This window comes from Hylobates moloch, unplaced genomic scaffold, assembly GCF_009828535.3.
Source record: "Hylobates moloch isolate HMO894 unplaced genomic scaffold, HMol_V3 SCAFFOLD_1, whole genome shotgun sequence".
Classification (NCBI taxonomy): domain Eukaryota; kingdom Metazoa; phylum Chordata; class Mammalia; order Primates; family Hylobatidae; genus Hylobates; species Hylobates moloch.
This window is the reverse complement of record NW_026652276.1, coordinates 40393365-40413555: the sequence shown is the minus strand read 5'-3', so window position 1 is coordinate 40413555 and position 20191 is coordinate 40393365. Positions and strand designations below refer to the sequence as shown.

Here is a 20191-nt window from a genome sequence, read left to right as displayed (position 1 = left end):
CACTTTGGGAGGCCGAGGCGGGCAGATCACCTGAGGTCAGGAGTTCGAGACTAGCCTGGCCAACACGGTGAAACCCCATCTCTACTAAAAATACAAAAATTAGTTGGACATGGTGGTGCACACCTGCAGTCCCAGCTGCTCTGGAGGCTGAGGCAGGGAAATGGCTTGAACCCAGGAGGCCAAGGCTGCAGTGAGCTGAGATCATGCCACTGCACTCCAGCCTGGTGACAGAGCAAGACTCCATCTCAAAAAATAAAAAAAAGTAAGGCTTCTTCCCTTCCTTCTGCTCAGTTTCTTGTGCATTCTTCCAGAAACATGATCTGCATAATTAAGGTACTTTAATTCACAGCACATGCAGGCCAGAGCCAAGTTTCTTGATTCCTAGTTAGGTGATGCGCTCTCTAAATATCTGTGTTTCCTGTTTTTTAACCTTCTGTACCTTCCCTTGGTTACTCCATGGTTAATTACCTGGTAGTCTGATCTCTCTCTATCTCTGTCTCTGTGTCTCTCATTCTCTATCAGCTTCCTCTCTAGGCTTCACCCTGGTCTTTCTCCTCTGGGAGCTCCTGGTTTTTCATTCTTACAAAATGATATCCTGTACATCTTCACATGTTCCCTCTGGGGGAAACTCCAGCGAATGGGGCCTCTCGCTGGAAAGTCATGTCCACTTGCCAAAAATATTTGCTACTCTGGCACAAACCATCAACATCTAACTCCCCCAATTTGCAATATAGTCATTCCAAACTCCTTTAGATGGGTATTATTTTCCACCAATATGCCCTTTTTGGAGAAGCCTTCCTCCTCACTCTTTCACAGTTTTCTAAAATCAGATGTAATTTTCTACCTGTTGAAAATAAAAACAAACAAGCAAAACAACAACAAAACCCCCCAGCTACTTGCATTCAAATCTGTCACTCTTATAAAGAGCTTAAAAAATATTTTATGTGCTCATTCTCTATTCCTAAGCACAATGCTGCTCTTCATACCACTTACCCTGAGCACCTGAGGTGCTTGGTGAAGATGCATATTCCTGGCTCAGTCCATATCTATGGAATCAGATCCTCAGGGAGGGGAGGGCAGAGCCGGGGAATCTGTATTTTACAAAATACCCAGCTCATTTTTACTCATAGCAAAGTTGGAGAGGTGGGAAGAGAGAAAAATTGTTTGTAGATATCAAAGACCTCATTTATTGAGGCTCAGAGATACTGACTTCTCAAAAGCCACATCAGCCTGTGCTGGGGACAAGCCTCTTGTGCAGATGCGGCAGTGGGTTTAGTCTCAACACCCTCCTCCAGGCCTCCAATGTGCCTCCTGGTTTTCTGAATGAGATTCAGGAGAACCTGAGGTGCCTTCCGTCATTCTGTCCCCAACAAGACATTTGTGTAGACTCTGCTATTGACATATTGCTTCTAAATGAAATTGTTTAATTTCTTATTTTCATATTAGGTTTTCATGTGGCAATGACTAAAAGCAGCATGAGAACTTCCTATCATCCTTTATTTGTGTGCTCCCCCAGTAAACCCGTAATTGGGTTTTGTGTGCTCCTTGCAAGACCCCTGCCAGACCCTCCTCACCACTTTCTGACCTGAAACCATGAGGACTAATCTCATTAGGCCTTTATCCCTGTTCATGTCCTTCAGCCCCCAAGCTCAGGTCACCCCTTATCCCCTGTGCTTTAATCCCTATAAGACCCCCGCCACCCACCCACGCCCTCTGGAACTCACAGCAAATCTTCAGCAAACTTTCTTAGACCTCAGCCTCTTCTTTGAGCCCTTTCTTCTTGCTCTAACTGCAGCCCAACTCTCCCTGCGGTCTGCTTCTCCTGCAGCCTTCAAGAGGGGGATGTTTCCTCACCCACTCCCAGTGGGGTGCTGGTGAAATAGCTCTGGGGGACGGGAGCCCTAACTCAGAGGCTCTGCTGATTTTTGCAGTGTTTATGCTCTCACGGTGGCTGATTTCAAGCTACCACCCTGTCTTCACTGAATGTGGGTGTGTGAAGAGATGGCTCGTGTCAGATGGCTCCAGCACATCGTCATGTATAGCTTTCCTTCCACTGGGCCTGCAGGTGGGGGGTGTGCCCTTGCTTCTCACTGCCATTTCAAGATTATTCTTCCTCTTCCCTAGGAGCCCCCAGCTTTGAACATCATCCCACTACTTTTCTGGTAGCCATCACCAGCTCACTCCTGCTCGTTCCTAGGTCTCAACACTGTTCTGTCACAGTTCTCAATGATTTTATCACACATACAAATGTCCCTCTCAGCACCCTGGCCTATTGGGTGCTTGATCTCCTCTTTTCCAATAACCTTTCCCTCATTCAGCCTCAGTCACTGCCTCCCATTGTCATACCCAAGACCTCATCAGTACCGACAACAGCAATCTCTCCTTAATTTTAACTTCCAGCATCCCTTTCTCCTACTAACACCTCCCATCTTCCCAGCCCCAATATACCGTTGACCTCATAAAGACCTGCAATCCATTGATCTTACTTCCTTCTCACCAATCCTCACCTGCTTCGTTTCCTCATCTCCCTCCTAAACAGCTTACATGTCACACTCCATCCTTATAATCTGTCCCTTGGCCCCCTCTTGATTTGCTGTTAAATCCAACCCTCTGTCTAATCTAGACCCGCACCCCAGAAGCACTTCAAATGTATGACCTTTAACTTAAGAGGGCCCTTAATGCTGATCACACTATGTTTACCTAATTTGTTTGCTCTCCAACTCTCATGGAAACTTTTCAAGCTTTCTGCTCTCTCCTTCCCAATGCCTCCTTCCCCACCCTGCTCTCTGCTTATGGTTTCTCATTTCGCTGAGAAAATAACAGGAGAGAACTTCCACAAGTGCCTGCCATATGCTCCAACCTCAGCTGTGCCCCATACTCCATCTTCCCTCGTGGTACCATTTCTATGGATGAGCTGTTTATGATCCTAGGTCAGGCCAAGCTCTCTTCTTGAATACTAAAGCATATCTCCTTCCACCTGCTCAAAGACATCAACAACAGCAGTTCTCTTCTCTTTCTCTCTTATCATCAAGATGTTCCCTCTGGTGGATGACTCCTATTACTTACACCATCTAAAAATTTCACTCACACCACTCCACTCTCCCCTCTGGCTATTTCTCCATCGGTCTGCTCTGCTTTATCCCAAAATGTCTCAAAGAGTTTCCTATGCTCACTGTCATCCATTTCTTCAAATCCCACTCTAATGAGGATTTTGGCCCCACTTCTCCACTGAAATTGCTCTTATTAAGATCACTAATGACTGTCATACTGCTAAATCCAATGGTCAATTCTCAGCCTTCTCAGCAGAAGGTGATGTAGCTGATGAGGACCCCATACAGTCTTGATTTTCATTCTGCCTCATTGATCATTCCTTCTCAATACCCTTTACTGGTTCCATTTTTTCTTCTTGATCTCTTAACAGTGGCTGAGCCTGGGACTGCTGCTGCTTTCTATTTGCACGCCCTCCCTTGGTAGCTCGTCAAACCTCAGTAGCATAAGGTGAGGGTGGTGGGTTGAAATTGAGGTCTCAACTCAGCCTTGAAAGATGAATCCTTTTCTGTCTTAGTCTGTGCAGGCTGCTATAACAAAGTACCGTAAACTGGGTCACTTATAAACAACAGAAATGTATTTGCTCATAGTTCTGAAAGCTGGGAAGTCCAAGATCAAGGAGCCAGTGGATGCAGTGTCTGGCGAGGGCCGGCTCCGTGACTCATAAATGGCACCTTTTAGCTGTGTCCTCCCATGGTGAAAGGGGCAAATAAGCTCCCTCAGGCCTCTTTTATAAGGGCACTAATCCCATTCATGAGGGCAGAGTGCTCATGACCTAACCACCTGCTAAAGGCCTCGCCTCTTAATACTATTGCATTGGGGATTAGGTCTCAACATATGAATTTTGGAGAGGACACAAACATTCAGGCCATAGCACTTTTAAAGTTTAATTTAGTTTCCCAAGACTTTTCCCTGTTTTTTAGCTGATATGATTATTCTCGTCTCCTTGGTATTTAAGATGCTTAGGGTTTATCGATAAGTTGACATTTGGATTTATAAACCAATGTGTGTGTGTTCATTCATCTGCTTGTCCCTCTTTATCTCATCTTAACTGTGGTAACAGAAGCCCATGAAAAACATTTTGTTTCCTGATGGTTCAGCCCTGAGTCCAGGAGTGGTGACATTCCTTACCTCTTCAGAAGGTGGTTAGAAGGGACAAGCCCAGCGCAGGTAGCAGGGTCTGAGATTTTTCGGGCCTGCCACCAGAGGGCATCATTCTGGTCCACAATCTGGAGGATGTCCCCCTTCTGGAAAGGCAATCCAGCGTCCATGCAGGGGATGTCGGGATCCTCCTGGGGCCAGTACTCAGTCATGGCACGGACGTACACCTGATGGCAGGTGCATAATGACGCTATCAGAAGGTGCCTAATGGTGCCATCCGAAGAACCCTTGCCCATGGGCCATCATGACTTAAAACCATTTCTCCCACTCCTCTACCTGCTACTCCTATCTTTCCTCTCCACCCTCTCCAAAAAAGAGAACTCACCTCCTGAGCCTAAGTACCATGATAAAAAGCATCTCTTAGCTTAGAGAAGTTTAGGCTCAAATGTTCACGATTTTTTATGTTGCTTCTTGACTTCTTAGTATCCTATCTCCTTGTACTGTACTCATTTACTCATTTTGCTTTTCAGGCCATCAGTATTGAAAAATATCCAACACAGTCTTGAACCCAGGTCCAACACGGTACAAAGGATAGGACTATTACACATCATATTTAGTTGCTGTTACTTGGGGATCTACTGTGTGTGAGACTGAAGGCTCAGTAAATTCTTTTTTTTTTTTTTTTTTTTGAGATGGAGTCTCGCTCTGTCGCCCAGGCTGGAGTGCAGTGGCGCAATCTCGGCTCACTGCAAGCTCCGCCTCCTGGGTTCACGCCATTCTCCTGCCTCAGCCTCTCCGAGTAGCTGGAACTACAGGCGCCCGCCACCACACCCGGCTAATTTTTTGTATTTTTAGTAGAGACGGGGTTTCACCGTGGTCTCGATCTCCTGACCTCGTGATCCGCCCACCTCGGCCTCCCAAAGTGCTGGGATTACAAGCGTGAGCCACCGTGCCCGGCCGAAGGCTCAGTAAATTCTTACCATCTTCTGGCTATTCACAGGAGGGTCAGAGACTGGAACCACCTTGAACATGATTGTGCCTCGAGACATGGCCTGGAAAATGAGAGAGGAGAAAGGATGACAGTCATGGAGGTAGCAGGGTTATTGGGGCTCGGTAGACAGAGTCACAGTGCAATGTATCCAGGTCTAATGGCGACATCCCCCGAGAGCCTTTCACAAGGGCTCTGCAGCTGTCACCATCCAGAAATGGAAATCAGGAAGCAATTTACCCCTACATCTGCCCTGCTGTGGGGTTCTGGGGTCACTGGTCTGCTAAAAGCCACACTGAAGTGGCCTCTTCCAGGGACCCCCCACCCTACACTGAAACAGAAACACCCCATCCAGCAAGGTCTTCCTCACACAGGCCCTGGGGAGAGACGGGATCTCCATCTGACTTTCCCTCTTTATTCCCTTACTCAGTAAGCATTTCCCGAATGCCTGTTTCTACACCAGATACCCCAGTCTGATGGGGAAGAAGAGGGGCTCCTAAGTTTTCTGGGAGAACTGACAACCTTCCAAACTAATGGTGGAAATAGGGAGCTCTCAGACTGGGGGAAGGAAGAATTCTCCTGTTACACGCACTGTGATGGGCATTAAACATCTAGAGATTAAGACCCTGTTTGTACTCAGGAATTTCATAATCCCACTGTCCCGGCAACATCACAGCTGGCACCAGCGGGTAGAAGCCATGCATATCTGTGATTTCCAGTACTTCAAGCTTCCTTTGCAGCACCTTCTATACCACACAGAATCTTGCAGCAGTGGCTTACAAAGGATTTAGGTGCTTGTCTCACAGCACCACTCCTCACCTCAGTCTCTAAGCCACTGCTATGAAATCCTGGCAGGAACTCAGTTTGAGAACCACTGGTCTATCCACTATACTATACGGTAATCAACCCAGGCCCCACACCTGGGCTGTGCATGGCGGGAGGTGGGAGGGGCATGCTGCTATGGCTATTAACAGCTGAACTGCAATTTGGGGAACGGTTTGAAGGGCAGGAATAGTAACCTGAGGGAGAGCAAATGCTCATTAATCAGGTTATCAATCCTTAGCTCCAACCACAAGGAATAGTGGCAGGGCCACCAAGGATGTCCCCCTCCCTATATGCTGCTGTCTGGTGACTCCTGTCTTCCCCCAAAGCTGCCCTCAAGGAAGATGTTGAACATTTCAGCTGTAGAAAAGTGTTAGTGGGGGAAGGAGTGGTTTGCTCGGGTTCCGACTCTCCTACAAAGTCTCACTCTGCCCACCCCAGGCTCAGTTTCCAATGGAGCAACCCAGGTGATGAGGGAGCTGGGCTGGGGGCCCTGCCAGTCTTCCCGAGGCTGAAGGAGGAAGGAGCAGCTTGGGAAGGGAAGTTTCCCAGCGAAGACCAGAACTTCTCGGGTGGGGGGTCAGCAAGTGACATGGGTGACAGACAAGGTCTGGGAGCCTGGAGGGAGAAAGCTGTCAAGAGAACTGGAGTCCCCGGTACATCCCAGGGCACACACGTGGGCTTGATGGTCCCAGTTCAGCCTTGACATTTCTCCAAGTCATTAACAAAAAGGCAAAAAGAAGATTTACCAGAATATGGATCACTTGTTCGGGGTCCAGTCCCTCAACTGAAACTCCATTCACTTCTACCAGTTTGTCTCCAGCATATAGCAACCCTAGGCAGACAGTAACACAAAACACAGAAAGATACAAAGAAGTAGGATAAAAATAGCAGTAGCTACCTCAATAGCTATTTAACAAACTCACTAACCCAAGCATGCTCTAAAAATGTTTAATATAAAATAATAATAGAAAAGAAAGCTGGTTATTCCAACTTACATCACCCCCAGAAATGTGTGAGCAGTCCATTTTTCTACCTCATCACAAATACGTGGAATTGACTTATGGTAATATTTTTATTTTTGCTAGTCTGATGTTGTAAAATGGAACCAGAACACTGGTAAGAAAATAGCACTAAAACCAAAGATGTCAGGGTCATAAGTCAATGACCAAAAGGAAATGGGGTAGGTATTCTTCAAGAGAAAATGTGGAGAAACTTGGGGTTTAAGTGAAGACTTGAGAAATGTGAGGTAAAACAGTAGAGTTGTCAGATAGTTGAGAGAAGAAGCAGAATGATGTCACAGAACAGAAACCAAGGATGAAAAAAATTCAAGAAAGGTGTCACCAGCATCAGATGTGGTCAAGAAGTGGAAATAAAACTGAGGAGGGGCCAGGCACGGTGGCTCATGCCTATAATCCTAGCACTTTGGGAGGCCAAGGTGGGTGGACCACTTGAGGCCAGAAGTTCAAGACCAGCCTTGCCAACATGACAACACTCTGTCTCTACTAACAATACAAAAAAAAAATTAGCTGGGGGTGGTGGTACATGCCTGTAATCCCAGCTACTTCGGAGGCTGAGGCAGGAGAATTGCTTGAACTTGGGAGGCAGAGGTTGCAATGAGCTGTGATTGCCCCACTGTACTCCAGCCTAGGTGACAGACTGAGACTCTGTCTCAAAAAAAAAAAAAGATACTGAGGAGGAAGGAAGGGCCAATGATGGACTTAGCAACTAGGAAATTCTTGGTATTTACAATGAGAATGTTGAAGTATAAAGCATGCGCCAGGTTTTAGGGCTTCGGGGTAGTGACGATGCATAACAGGTATAGAACCACTCATTTCAGAAGCACAACAGTAGCCAGGTGTGGTGGCTCATGCCTGTAATCCCAACGCTCTGGGAGGCCAAGGCAGGAGGATTGCTTGAGCCCAGGAGGTTGACACCAGCCTGGGCAACATAGTGAGACCCTATCTAAACAAAAAATAGAAAAATTGGCTGGGCATGGTAGTGTGCACCAGTGGTCCCAGCTACTTGGGGGCTGAGGTGGAAGGATTGCTTGAGCCCAGGAAGTTGAGGCTGCAGTGAGTCATGATCATACCACTGCACTCCAGCCTGAGCAACAGAGTAAGACCCTGTCTCAAAAAAAAAAAAAAAAAAAAAAGTTTTTAAAAGAACAGCAGTGAAAGGATGAAAATCTGGTTAACTGGTTGAAAGTGTGAGCAAAAGGCATTTCAAGATGGGAAAGAGCTATGCCTTTCTGAAAGTAGAAGGACAAAGTGCAGAGAAAAAGTTGGGAATATAGAGCTAGGCAGCTTGAATCCTGACTCAAATGGTGTAACTTTGAGCAAGTTAGTTTCACAATCTCTTTGAGCCTCAGTTTTCTCATCTATACAATGGCATGATAATAGTTACCTTTGAGGTTGCCATGAGAATGTAAACTGAGAGACTTTAATGTGGTACCTAGAATGGGAAGGACTCATTAAAGGAGAGGAGTAAGATTTCTCTGGAATATTTGTTTCTTCTTTATTTACTGCTTTATCCAAGAAATGGAACTTACTAAAGCCCTGACCCAAGTTAGGAAAGAGGGATTTCTCAGGCCAAGTGCGTGGCTCATGCCTGTAGTCCCAGCACTTTGGGAGGCTGAGGTGGGCAGATCACGACGTTGGGAGATTGAGACCATCTTGGCTAACGCAGTGAAACCCTGCCTCTACTAAAAATACAAAAAATTAGCCGGGCGTGGTGGCGGGCTCCTGTAATCCCAGCTACTTGGGAGGCTGAGGCAGGAGAATGGCGAACCCCAGAGGTGGAGCTTGCAGTGAGCTGAGATCACGCCACTGCACTCCAGCCTAGGCGACAGAGCAAGGGTTTCCTGTTTTTCTGGTAACTCTCAATCCCAGCTGCTCCAGCTTACCACTTCTCTCCGCCAGGCCACCGTGGATGACCCTGGCCACCAAGATGTCCCCTGTCATCTCGTGGCGCTTGATGGTGGCTCCCTGAAAAGAGAATAGACGAGATTCCTCTGTTACCTAACATGACCATTTTCCAGGTGGCTTCCCTCAATCAATGCAGTTCTGGTCTTTCAATCAATGCAGCTCTGGTTTTTCAAACAAGGCTATTCAGGCAACCAGGGACAGAGGGGCCACACAGTGCCCTGTGGCCTGTCAGTCATAGCATGCCATCAAAAAGGAAAGGCCATTCGACTTTGGCTTCCTGGGGTCTCGTTTCAATCACATAGACATAAAAGAATATTTAGATTCTTCCAAAGATACAGAAACCTCCCACAATTAAAACCTAATTAGAGGGACTGTTCTTAGAAAACTAAATTAATGCCTTCCTTAGCTTCTCATTAATATAGGAGGAAATGGGCAAATGCAATGGAATTGAGTGAAATACATGCATAGGTCAGAAAGCCAAATATTAAAATAAAACATATGTCTTATTTCTCACAAAAATGTCTTATAAATCTCATCTTACTTTTCACAAAAGAAAAACACTAAGCTGAAATCTTTCCTTAGAGAAAATACTATGACATGTAATATGTTTGAAACCACAGGCAAAACTTGTAGAGTTGACAGCCGTTATTATCACTGTATATGTGATCGCAGGCAAGACTACTGCCCAAGTAACCACTAGATATAATTTGGTTCACAATTAACCTAAGCATATCCTAAATGGAAAGATAAAAAATGATTTCCTTACCAGGGGCTGTTGGTTTTTCACCAAACAAACAATCCTCATTGCTTCCTCACTCTCAGGGATATTGTCTGGCAATGGAGGGAGAAGGGGTTCAAAATCTTTCTGAGCTATCGTGTCATGGGCACTGAGCAAGGCCTGGGCACAGGGAAGGAAAAGGTGAGCAAATGTCACACATGGGCCAAACCCCTCTAGAAGATAGTGACCCGATACTATCTAAGACACAGCAACAACAACAAACACCAATATAGACATGCCAGACACAGTGCGAAGCATTTTATATGAATTAACCCAATCTTCACAATAATTCTATGAGGTAGGTACATTAATTGTCCTCAATTTGCAGATAAGGAAATAAGGCACAGACAGGTTAAGCAATGCACAATACACTCTTTCATTTCTGCTAAAATGTATTATGCCACGACATTCTTATTTCCTGGCAGCCCATGTAATCTGTGATGCCCCTGTGGAGTTTGAACTACAAAACAACTTTTATAATAGTTTCCCTAATTAAGGTAGAATGAAGGGCAGCAATCAAAATATCTTGCTGGTTTAATTTGTTAGTAACACTCAAGGGCTCATGTGGTACAGAATGAGAAGTTCATATGATCAAACTCTTTGATCATAGGGTATGATCATAGGGTATGATCAAAGAGTTTCTTTGACTAGCCCACTAGGTTAAATTCTTCATTTCACGGGGTGAAGAAGCTGTCACTCTGCCTCCCTGACTGAGATTGGTAGACAGAATTTAGTTGGAACTCAGAAAATTCTCTAAGTAGTGTGTGCCCTTGAGGATATTTGATGACTGGTGGTTGTGTTGTGAATTATAACTTTTGACTGATAAATTTCAGCACTCCAAATGCAGACATTGTCTTAAAGTTCTAATTTATTGATAAATTGGTCTCAAATCTGTAAGTACTAAGAGATAGGTTTCTGTTCTGCAATCAAATGTTCTTCATAAACCCTCTCACAGGGATAATCGTCATTATACTGTATCTTCCAAATACACACACATTATCTAAAACTCAAAATAGTCCCACTTTGGAAAGGAAGCATGGAGGTATTCCTCTATAACTAGAATGTTCCCTGTTTGCTACTCAAGATTTTTAGATGGGCAATAGCTTTGTAGGGGAAACAAAGCACCATGGAAAGTTCTGGATGCCTCCTCACAAACACAGCAGGCTTGACTGCATGATTGACAACATTGAGCTACTCACATCTGAGTCCCACATATTTAAGTACAATCTGTTGGTCAGTACCCGTGTACAGTAATAGAACATCTATTCAGAGAGAACATTTTCCATCACATATATTTCTTCTTTGTCTATGTGCCAGATGGGGACATCTTTTCTATTTTAGCAGGCACTTGCCTTAAAGTGTGGAGCCTGGAGCATTTGTCTCAGCTCTTGGATCTCAGGGGAAGTAGGAGTTTCACGTAATAACTCCACTACCTGGTTCATGGAAAAGCATACATTATAAAATTAAAAAAAAACTCACCCAGGCTGGATAACATATATACTAACATGATATTGACCTTTACAAAGCTATTATTAGAGCCTTCTTTTTCATCTTTAAAGCCATCCATTAAAGCCTACCATCCTTCTTTATTCATTAAAATTGCTACTTTAATATAGCAAATAGAATTCAAGATTTGAGATGGATCTAAACCCAATGCCCCAGTCCTGGCACACAGGCACGGAGGATGTACCAATTTGGTAACAGCATATGAACCAAGGCACTTTTCCTCTAGTGCCTCTAAAATATAATAGCTGTTGGCTGATGTCAATGCTTTGCAGGCTTATGAAGCTGTATGAGTTTCTCTAGGAACGTACCTGGGGAACTCAAAGAGCTTAATCCCATGGGATGCTCCATTCTTCAAATAGAAAATGGAAATCATAATTTCTCTTTTAGAGTATCAGTTGATTAGCAATTTTAATGCTTGTTACAATAAAAAAGTGCTAAGCAGAAAAAAATTCTGATCTCTCTGCTGTGGTTTAGGTGTAGACCTGCTTTCAGAGGACATAAGACCTTTCAAGACTTTAGTCAGCCCCATTACCTACAGTCAAGTGAAAACAAGCAGTTTACAAAGGTTTACCTCCATTCACTGGGATTTCAACTGAATAAAATATTATATATGTGCTTTTCCTGTGGACAACTGAGAACAATTTGAGTTGTTGATTACTGGAATTGAGAGTAGAAGTTTTTTCTTTCTTTTTTGCTGTTTCTTTTAATATGGTTTGGGCAACAAATAATAAAATGGATTATATTTATTCATTCATTCGACAAATATTTATTGAACACTACTATGTGCTAGAAACTGTTTTAGGTGATGCAAAAACAGCAGTGGCTGACAAAAATCTCCATTCTCACGGAGTTTACATTCTAGGGAGGAGACACAGACAACAAATGAAAAGTGTAAGTAAAATAGTTTTGTTTGATGGTGACAAGTGTTAAGAAGAAAAATAAACCAGGGAAGCTGGCTAGGGAGTGCTAGGAGGGGATACAATTTTAGATAGGTGACCAGGAAAAGCCTCACTGAGAAGGTGGCATTTGAGTGGAGACTGGAAGGAGATGAGGGACAAATCAGGTATATATCTGGGCAAGAGCATTGCTGACATAAGGAATGGCAAGTGCAAAGGGCCACAGGCAGAAGCATACCTGATGATTTGTTTTTTGGGTTTGTTTGTTTGTTTTTTGAGACAGTCTCACTTGTCACCCAGGCTGGAGTGCAGTGGTGTGATCTCGGCTCACTGCAACCTCTACTTCCTGGGTTCAAGCAATTTTCATGCCTCCCAGGTAGCTGGCATTACAGGCATGCACCACAATGCCCAGCTAATTTTTGTTGTTGTTGTTGTATTTTTAGTAGAGGTGGGGTTTCGCTATGTTGGCCAGGCTGGTCATGAACTCCTGGGCTCAAGTGATCAGCCTGCCTCAGGCTCCCAAAGTGCTGGGATTATAGGCATGAGCAACTGCACCCAGCCTGATGAATTTAAACAACAAGGGGTCAATGTGGCTGGAGCAGAGTGAATGGAGAAAGCATTGCGTGTGAAGTCAAAGAGGTAACAGCAGCTTGATTGTGTTCAGCTATGTAAGAACTTTGGTGTTTAGGCCAGGTGTGGTGGCTCACACCTGTAATCCCAGCACTCTGGGAGGCCAAGGTGGGCGGATGGCTTAGGGTCAGGAGTTTGAGACCAGCCTGGCCAACATGGTGAAACCCCGTCTCTACCAAAAATACAAAAATTAGCCAGGTGTAGTGGGTTCCTGTGGTCCTAGCAACTCGGGAGGCTGAGGCATGAGAATTGCTTGAACCCAGGAGGCAAGAGGTTGCAGTGAGCAGAGATCATGCCACTGCACTGTAGTCTGGGTGACAGAGCAAGACTCTGTATCAAAAAAAAAAGGAACTTTGGTGTTTACTCTGAGATGGGAAGTCATTTGAAGGGTTTGAGTGTTAGGGAGGAAGTGATATGATTTGACTTGCTTTCAAAGAGGGTATCTTCGGTTGCTGCATTGCGAGTAGACTACAGAGGAGCAAGAGTGGACACAGGAGACCAGGTAGGAGGCAATTTTGCAATTATCTATGTAAGAGATGATGATGATGGTATGGGGTGGTGAGATCCTGGATATATTTTGGTGAGATCCTGGATATATATTGAAAGTAGAGCTGAGAGGATTTGCTTTCTGATTGGGTGTGAGGTATCAGAAAAAGAGAGTCAAAATGACCCCTAAGATTCTGGCCTGAGCACTGCAAGAACACAGGTGTCATTTCTGAGATAGAAAAGGCTCCCAGAAGAGTGGGTGGGGTGATCGGCAGGTGGGGAAGATCGGGAGCTCAGTTTGGAACATGTGAACTTGGAGGAGTCCATTAGACATCCAAGTAAGATGGAGAGGAGGCGGTTGGATATTTGAGACTGGAATTTAGGGAAGTCTCCAGGCTAGAGATATAAATCCGAGAATTATTACTATAACATTACCCTGTTTATGAAGGGCAAATAGAGTACAAGATTTAGGAAAAAAGAAAGAAATGGACACATGCTAAAAATGATGTAGGTGGTGGTGGGGAGTGTTTTAATTTGGGGAGATATCCAGCCAATGTTCTTCCTTATATTAAAGTTCAATTAAAAACATTTATTAGATGCATAGTCATCAATAAAACTTTTCCTTAGAACCTTTAATTCATTTGAACTAGCAATGTGGGTAAAATGGCACCACATCAGAGCTCTACTATCCTGTGGAATAAAATCTCCTTACCTCACAGGATAGCACCTGTGCATGTGGTGTGGCAGGAACTAGTTTCTTTTCTTTAAATTCCTGGAGGCAGTCATAAATCTGCAGAAGGACAAGGGAGGGGGAATTGATATTGATAATATGACTATTGCCATTTTGGATTTAAGACTCTCAAAGGGATGAAACACCCCAGGCAACTGCACCAATGGCTGCACAGCATGGTGTGTGTTGGTGTTTAGTAAGTTGTGTCTCTAGTTGCCAAAGAGAAATGAACTTGAGTTTGATGGCCCCAATGCTTCAAAAGCTTAATTATTGGCTGCCATTGGGAAATTGATCTTCCCCAAGCATTTCAGTAATAAAAAGAAATTCAAACATTTAATCTTGTTAAAAGGAGTGAGGGTAGGGTGTCCGGGGCTGAAACCAATGGAGATTTGTAGATGATGTATAAAGGAGCATCTTAAAGGAGGGGCCCTTTAGGACCAGACACCTGTGAGGACCCCTGTGTTGGGCGCCTGTGCAGCATGTGGAGCTGTGTGGCTCAGGGCCACTGAAGGTTCTGAATAAGAGGCGGGCATGCTACAAACGCTTCTCTGTACTCTGCTTTGCACTTTGGGGCTGTCCCCATTCCTCTCCTAATTCTGCAGTACAAGTTCATTTTTTAAAATTCCAACTTCATCTCTGCATACCCTTGGGAATTTTTTTCCATACCAAGATCTAGGGTTGGGCTGAGGACACCAAAGCCTGCCTAGCTCTGCAGTGCACCCCTCGATCTTATTTTAGGAGTTTTGTCTTACAGATGAAGAAATAAGGCCCAAGGGGCCAGCTGAGCCCCCCAGTCTTTTCTATCCAGATTAGTGACGATGCTACTTCCCTGCTCTATCTCAGGGCCCGCATTCAAGTTTACCTGGAAGTGATGAAGGCTGATTAGATGACTCACCAAGGGCCTAGCAGTGGTGAGCAAAGGCAATGCCCGTGATGAAATTAAAACTCCTAGCTTAGCTGATCCTGTGGGAAAATGCCTGATAGAAATCAGGTGTTTTATAACAAGTGCTGGGAGGAGTACTTCTTCGTTCATGCCAAAGATGTTGCCACTTTTATTGTATAATATTAACATGCACTATAAGACAGACCACATTTCACACTTAAGTGAAGGAAATACCCACATCCCAAAAAATAACTTCAAAAGGATCTCTCTTAATAATAACACTTGTTCAGAACAACAAAATTATAGTAGTGGCATCTACTAGATAGTAGATGCTATTTTTCTACTATCTATTAGATGCTATTGTATAGTGCATGGAATTTCAGCCAAATTAAAAAAGAATAAACTTTATTCTATTTTATTTATTTATTTTGAGATGGAGGCTTTCTGTGTCACCCAGGTGCAGTGGCTCAATCTTGGCTCACTACAACCTCTGCCCCCCAGGTTTAAGCTATTCTCATGCCTCACCTCCCAGAGTAGCTGAGATTACAGGTGCGTGCCACTGCACGTGGCTAATTTTTTGTATTTTTAGTAGAGACAGGGTTTTGCCATGTTGGCCAGGCTGGTCTCAACCTCCTGACCTCAGGTGATCCACCCGCCTCGGCCTCCCAAAATGTTGGGATTACAGGCATGAGCCATCACACTGGGCCAGAAGAAACTTTAGAATAAGAAACTTTAGGGTACCTAAACACAACTGTAGATATTTTACTTTCTAACTTTAACAAACAAATAGGAATACTTTTTTAAAGCACTTTTATATATCCAGGGTTGCTGCAAGGGCAAACGGTTGTAGCCAGCTGATAAAGTGTTGCCAATGACCATTGTGGTGGCTGTTTTGTGATTCCAGGGGGCCTCTGGAAGAAAAAGAGCTGTGGGGAGAAAAGGAAGGGACTACCATATTCTTCTCCACCTAAGTTAATTCCTTCCTAAGCTTAGAAGTTTGTGTAGCTCTTCTCTGATAGTTGCCTTCTAAGAACTTTTTCCAAGTTGAAATTTCCTACCAGTTGATAAATGACACCATTGGGTAAGTAGTTGCTATGATCTGAATGTGTACTTCCAAAATGCGTATGTTAAAATCCTCATCCCAAGGTGATGATATTAAAAGGTAAGGCTGGCTGGGTGCTGTGGCTCACGCCCATAATCGCAGCACTTTGGGAAGCTGAGCCAGACAGATCACCTGAGGTCAGAAGTTTGAGACCAGCCTGGCCAACATGGTGAAACCCCATCTCTACTAAAACTACAAAAATTAGCCAAGTATGGTGGTGGGTGCCTGTAATCCCAGCTACTCAGGAGGCTGAGGCAGGAGAATCGCTTGAAGCCGGGAGGCGGAGGTTACAGTGAGTTGAGGTCAGGCCAGCGCATTGCAGCCTGGGCAACAGAGTGAGACACTGTCTCAAAAAAAAAAAGGTAAGGTCTTTGGGAGCTGATAGGTCATCAGGGCTCTGCCCTCATGAATAGGGAATTAACGCCCTTATACAAGAGACCCCAGAGAGCTGGCTAGCCCCTTCCACTATGTGAGGACATAGCAAGAAGGTACCATTTATGAACCAGAGAGGGAGCCCTCAAAAAACACTGAATCTGCTGCCGACTGGATTTTGGACTTCCTGGCCTACCGAACTGTGAGATATCAATTTCTGTTGTTTATCAACTATTCAGCTATCCAGCCTGAATGGACTGAAACTGTCATTTTCTACACACTCCCCACAACCCCTTCAGCAAGCAAAGGCTTCCGAGCAAAGCAGCACTCACCTTCAGCAGAGCCTGAAGCCACGGCGAGTGGAGGAGATCGTACAAGAGACACACTCCATTCACGTCTCTGCTGTAGAACAGACTCAGCTCTTGCAGCACAAGCCTCAGGATCTGGGAGAGGCCTAGGAAAGGAAGAGAGCAGAGATTGGGTGGCAGGTGCGGGTGTAAATGTGAAAGGCAACTCAGACAGCTGGGGCATGCCATGGGGTCTCACCAGGAGTGGAAATGACACTGGATCTCAGGCCAAAAGATCGGACTTCAAACCCTGTTCCATCTCTTACTTTGCGAACGTCGCAAAGTCACATAACTATCCAAAACCCAGTTTCTTTGCCCAAGATGAGAAGGTGCTAGCTTTGTCATAGTGTTGTTCTTAACACTGAGTAAAATAATAGATTGTGATGTGCAGATGTAAGATGTCATGAAAGGAAAATGATTGCTTCCCCCTCCGCCATCTTACCAGCCTGTCGTTTATCCCAAAATTATCTAGTTGTGTTCTGTATCCTCTTTCTCTAACTCAAACATAAGAGTCATTTCATCCTCTCAAAAAATTCTTATTGAGAGTGATATTGAAAAATTCTAACTCCCAATAGATTTTTAATGCAAAGCTCAGTATTCTCCTGATTAAAGGGTCTAAACAGATTTTAGTGAATATTCTATTTTTTACAGTATTTTCATAGTGTTGCAGTGATATTCTGAATGTGAACAACTTAAGAAGTTCTAAGTTTTACATAAAACATTGTCAGGTAAGGAAAAAAAAGGTTTTGAATCCACCATGTCTGTTTATTTCCTTTCTGGCTTGAAATTTGCTCTTAAAGTTATCACTGGTAGGGCAGTAGTGCAACCAAAAATGTACAAGATCCTCATAGGGATCACAGTAAGTCTGTCAGGATTTCTGCCTATTCATTTGATCACATGTCAGAGGTGATATTACTTTCTGGTCTAGAAAAGGAGCCCTGGTGACACATACCATTCTGCGGATTGGTGGCTGTAGAAAGCTTCATGTCCTTCTTGTCTGGTGGATCTGCTCCTTTGTCTGACTGTATCATCCTCCCTGCCGGAGCTTCTAAAAGGAATTCAGGACTAGGAAGCGGATCAATACACGGCACACAGCTCACTCAGTCTCACTGGCCACCAGCTCTCAGCACTCTGGAATATATTTTCAATAGCATTTCCTCAGCAAGCCAGGCCTGTGCTACACACTGGGGTACACATCAAATGAAACAGTCTTCCCCCGTTGTGCCCACTCTTAACCATCACCAGCGGCGTGAAAGAGAAAACGACTATTGCATAAAATGCTCCCCCTAACTCCATGTTTAAAAAAAAATTTTAGCCTTTGAGAAGAATTGATTTCCTAGAAACCACCTCCACCCACTTTTAAAAAGTAAATGACAAATATTATATTTATCTTCCACCTCTTTACCCAGTTGACTTTACCTAACGTCATTAGAGCTCAGAAAAGTCTTCCGTGGACCAGCTCCACTCAGGTGCCCCATTTCCTCTCACTGCACCTTATAGTTCTTCATGGAAGAACTAGCTGGTCTGGTCACAATTGCAAGAATTACGGGTTATTACTGAGGCACTCTTAGAATTTAGAGACAACAGCGTAACAATCTTTTGTTTTGTTTTGTTTCTAGAGTGCTGTCCTGGCTCAATCCTACAATCTGTATAGAGCCTAGACAGTTTTCTTTTTCCCTTTTTTTTTTGAGACAGGGTCTCACTCTGTTGCTCAGGCTGGAGTGTAGTGGCGTGATCACGGCTCATGATCATGCACCCTCAACCTCTTAGGTTCAAATGATCCTCCCACCTCAGCCTCAGGCATGTGCCACCACACCCGGCTAATTTTTAACTTCTTGTAGAGATGGGGTCTCACTATGTTGCCCAGGCTGGTCTCCAACTTCTGGGCAATCTTTCCACCTTGGCTTCTCTAAGTGCTGGGATTATAGGTGTGAGCCAACGCACCTGGCCTAGACAGTTTTCTTAACCCTATCAGATTTAATACCAGTCTTTGAAAACTAGTTTGAAATGCTTATTTTAATGTTTATTTTTGATATTGCTTTAGGTAGATTTAGTTTCAAGAAGTAGAAACCCAGAATAATTTTGGCTTAGCAGAGTAGTTTATATCTTGTTCATGTGAAAGTTCAGAGACAAAGAGAATCCAGGGCTAATAGGGCAGCCTTGCTCCATGAAGTCCTCAGGGAATAGGTTCCTTCCAGCCACTGCTCTGCCACCCTAGGGTGCAGTATGGTTCTGTCTACCTGCTCCAAGATGGCAGCTGCAGCTCCAGCCATCACATCTACATTTCAGCCAGCAGCGTAGGGGAGGAAGGGATTAAGAAAACATGGGCAAAGAAAACATGCCTACTGCTCTTTAAGCAAAGTTTTCCACAAGTTGCCCTACACAGTGAAGAATCGCCTCATGCCCTGTATTTCAAATGTCCCACTGAACTTTCATGTCACTGAAAAACAAAAAAACCTGTAGTTATCTGAATCTAGACACCAACTTTCCTTTACATACAAACACAAGACACTTTTGCGCAGGTTTAATATACAATGGGGAGTAGGGCATTGAGGCAGGGAAGGGGAAAAAGCCAGTAATAGGTTGTTATCAAGAAGTAACCACTGTGGGCAACTAGAGATTAATCCCACGGGGGAACAGGGGCCAAGGGAGTGAGGGTATTTATACACCAATGGCAACATGAGGGTTTTTATACACCAATGGCAACCTTGGTATATAAATACCCTCACTCTCTTGGCCCCTGTTGAGAGCCAACAGGTTGAGAGCTCTTCACAGAGAGCATTATTTCTGACTCTTCCAGCATGCAACATGTATACCTTCAGATAGGAAGTGGAGGGGCTAGCAGCTGGAGTGGGCCCAGAGTGCACCAAAATGGTAACGACCAAGGGGTATGCGGTGGGGGTAGGGACCAACAACATTGTTATAGTAGGACAATAAAGAATAAATTAAGGTTTTTGTTATAAAAGGAACACTTCAAATTAGTTGTTAAAGACTGGAATATTGACTTTGATAGGGTTGAGAACCACTGTCTAGAATCTAGACAGATTGTGGGCTGAAGCCAGGAAGGCTATCTAAAAGAAGAAAAGATCATTATTATTTTGACTCTAAATTCTAAGGCAGTGAGAAGAGCAACACAGAAAGCTGTTACAGCATTTTAGACAACTTTCCCCTACACATTCCTTTCCAAACACCCTGAAGTCTTCTAGTTTGCTAGGTTCTACCAAAGCTTGACATCGTCATGCTTTTGACTTGCCCTCCATCACCTACCCTGCCCACTTGCAATTGAGTCAGATTAAACCATGCATTTTCCTCTGTTCTGCGTTTTTGCCTCTATTGAATCATTTAGCATCACAGCTGCATATCTGACTCATCTTCCTCCCTGGAGGGGAGCGCTTCCAGGGTAGAAAATTGAAAAGGGAGATGGAGTGCCTGCCAGAGAGCAGACAAAAGTCAGAGCAGACAGATGAGGCTGACACTCAGGCTGACTCTTAAAATTGGTTCCCCTCCAGCATCTCACAAATCACACGTCCTTGGCGAAGCAGTGCAGATTAAACAAGCCAACTGTTGTTTGCACA

The 20191-nt window shown here is 44.3% G+C and overlaps 1 protein-coding gene across 2 annotated transcripts in view; it reads right to left on the bottom strand.

Moving 5' to 3' along the window:
* The window catches only part of MPP4 (MAGUK p55 scaffold protein 4), a 48162-nt gene extending 30320 nt beyond the window's left edge, over positions 1-17842 (bottom strand). For both annotated transcript variants that reach the window (XM_032754945.2, XM_058439693.1), the window contains exons 1-9: positions 17569-17842; positions 16602-16723; positions 13895-13972; positions 11017-11097; positions 9653-9784; positions 8865-8946; positions 6709-6794; positions 5130-5201; positions 4180-4376 (exon numbers count right to left, since the gene is read on the bottom strand). In XM_032754945.2, coding sequence (XP_032610836.1) covers positions 4180-4376; positions 5130-5201; positions 6709-6794; positions 8865-8946; positions 9653-9784; positions 11017-11097; positions 13895-13972; positions 16602-16723; positions 17569-17647 — 929 coding nt within the window. In that variant the 5' untranslated portion in view covers positions 17648-17842. The remainder of the gene's footprint in view (positions 1-4179; positions 4377-5129; positions 5202-6708; positions 6795-8864; positions 8947-9652; positions 9785-11016; positions 11098-13894; positions 13973-16601; positions 16724-17568) is intronic.
* Between the last annotated feature and the right edge of the window lie 2349 nt (positions 17843-20191).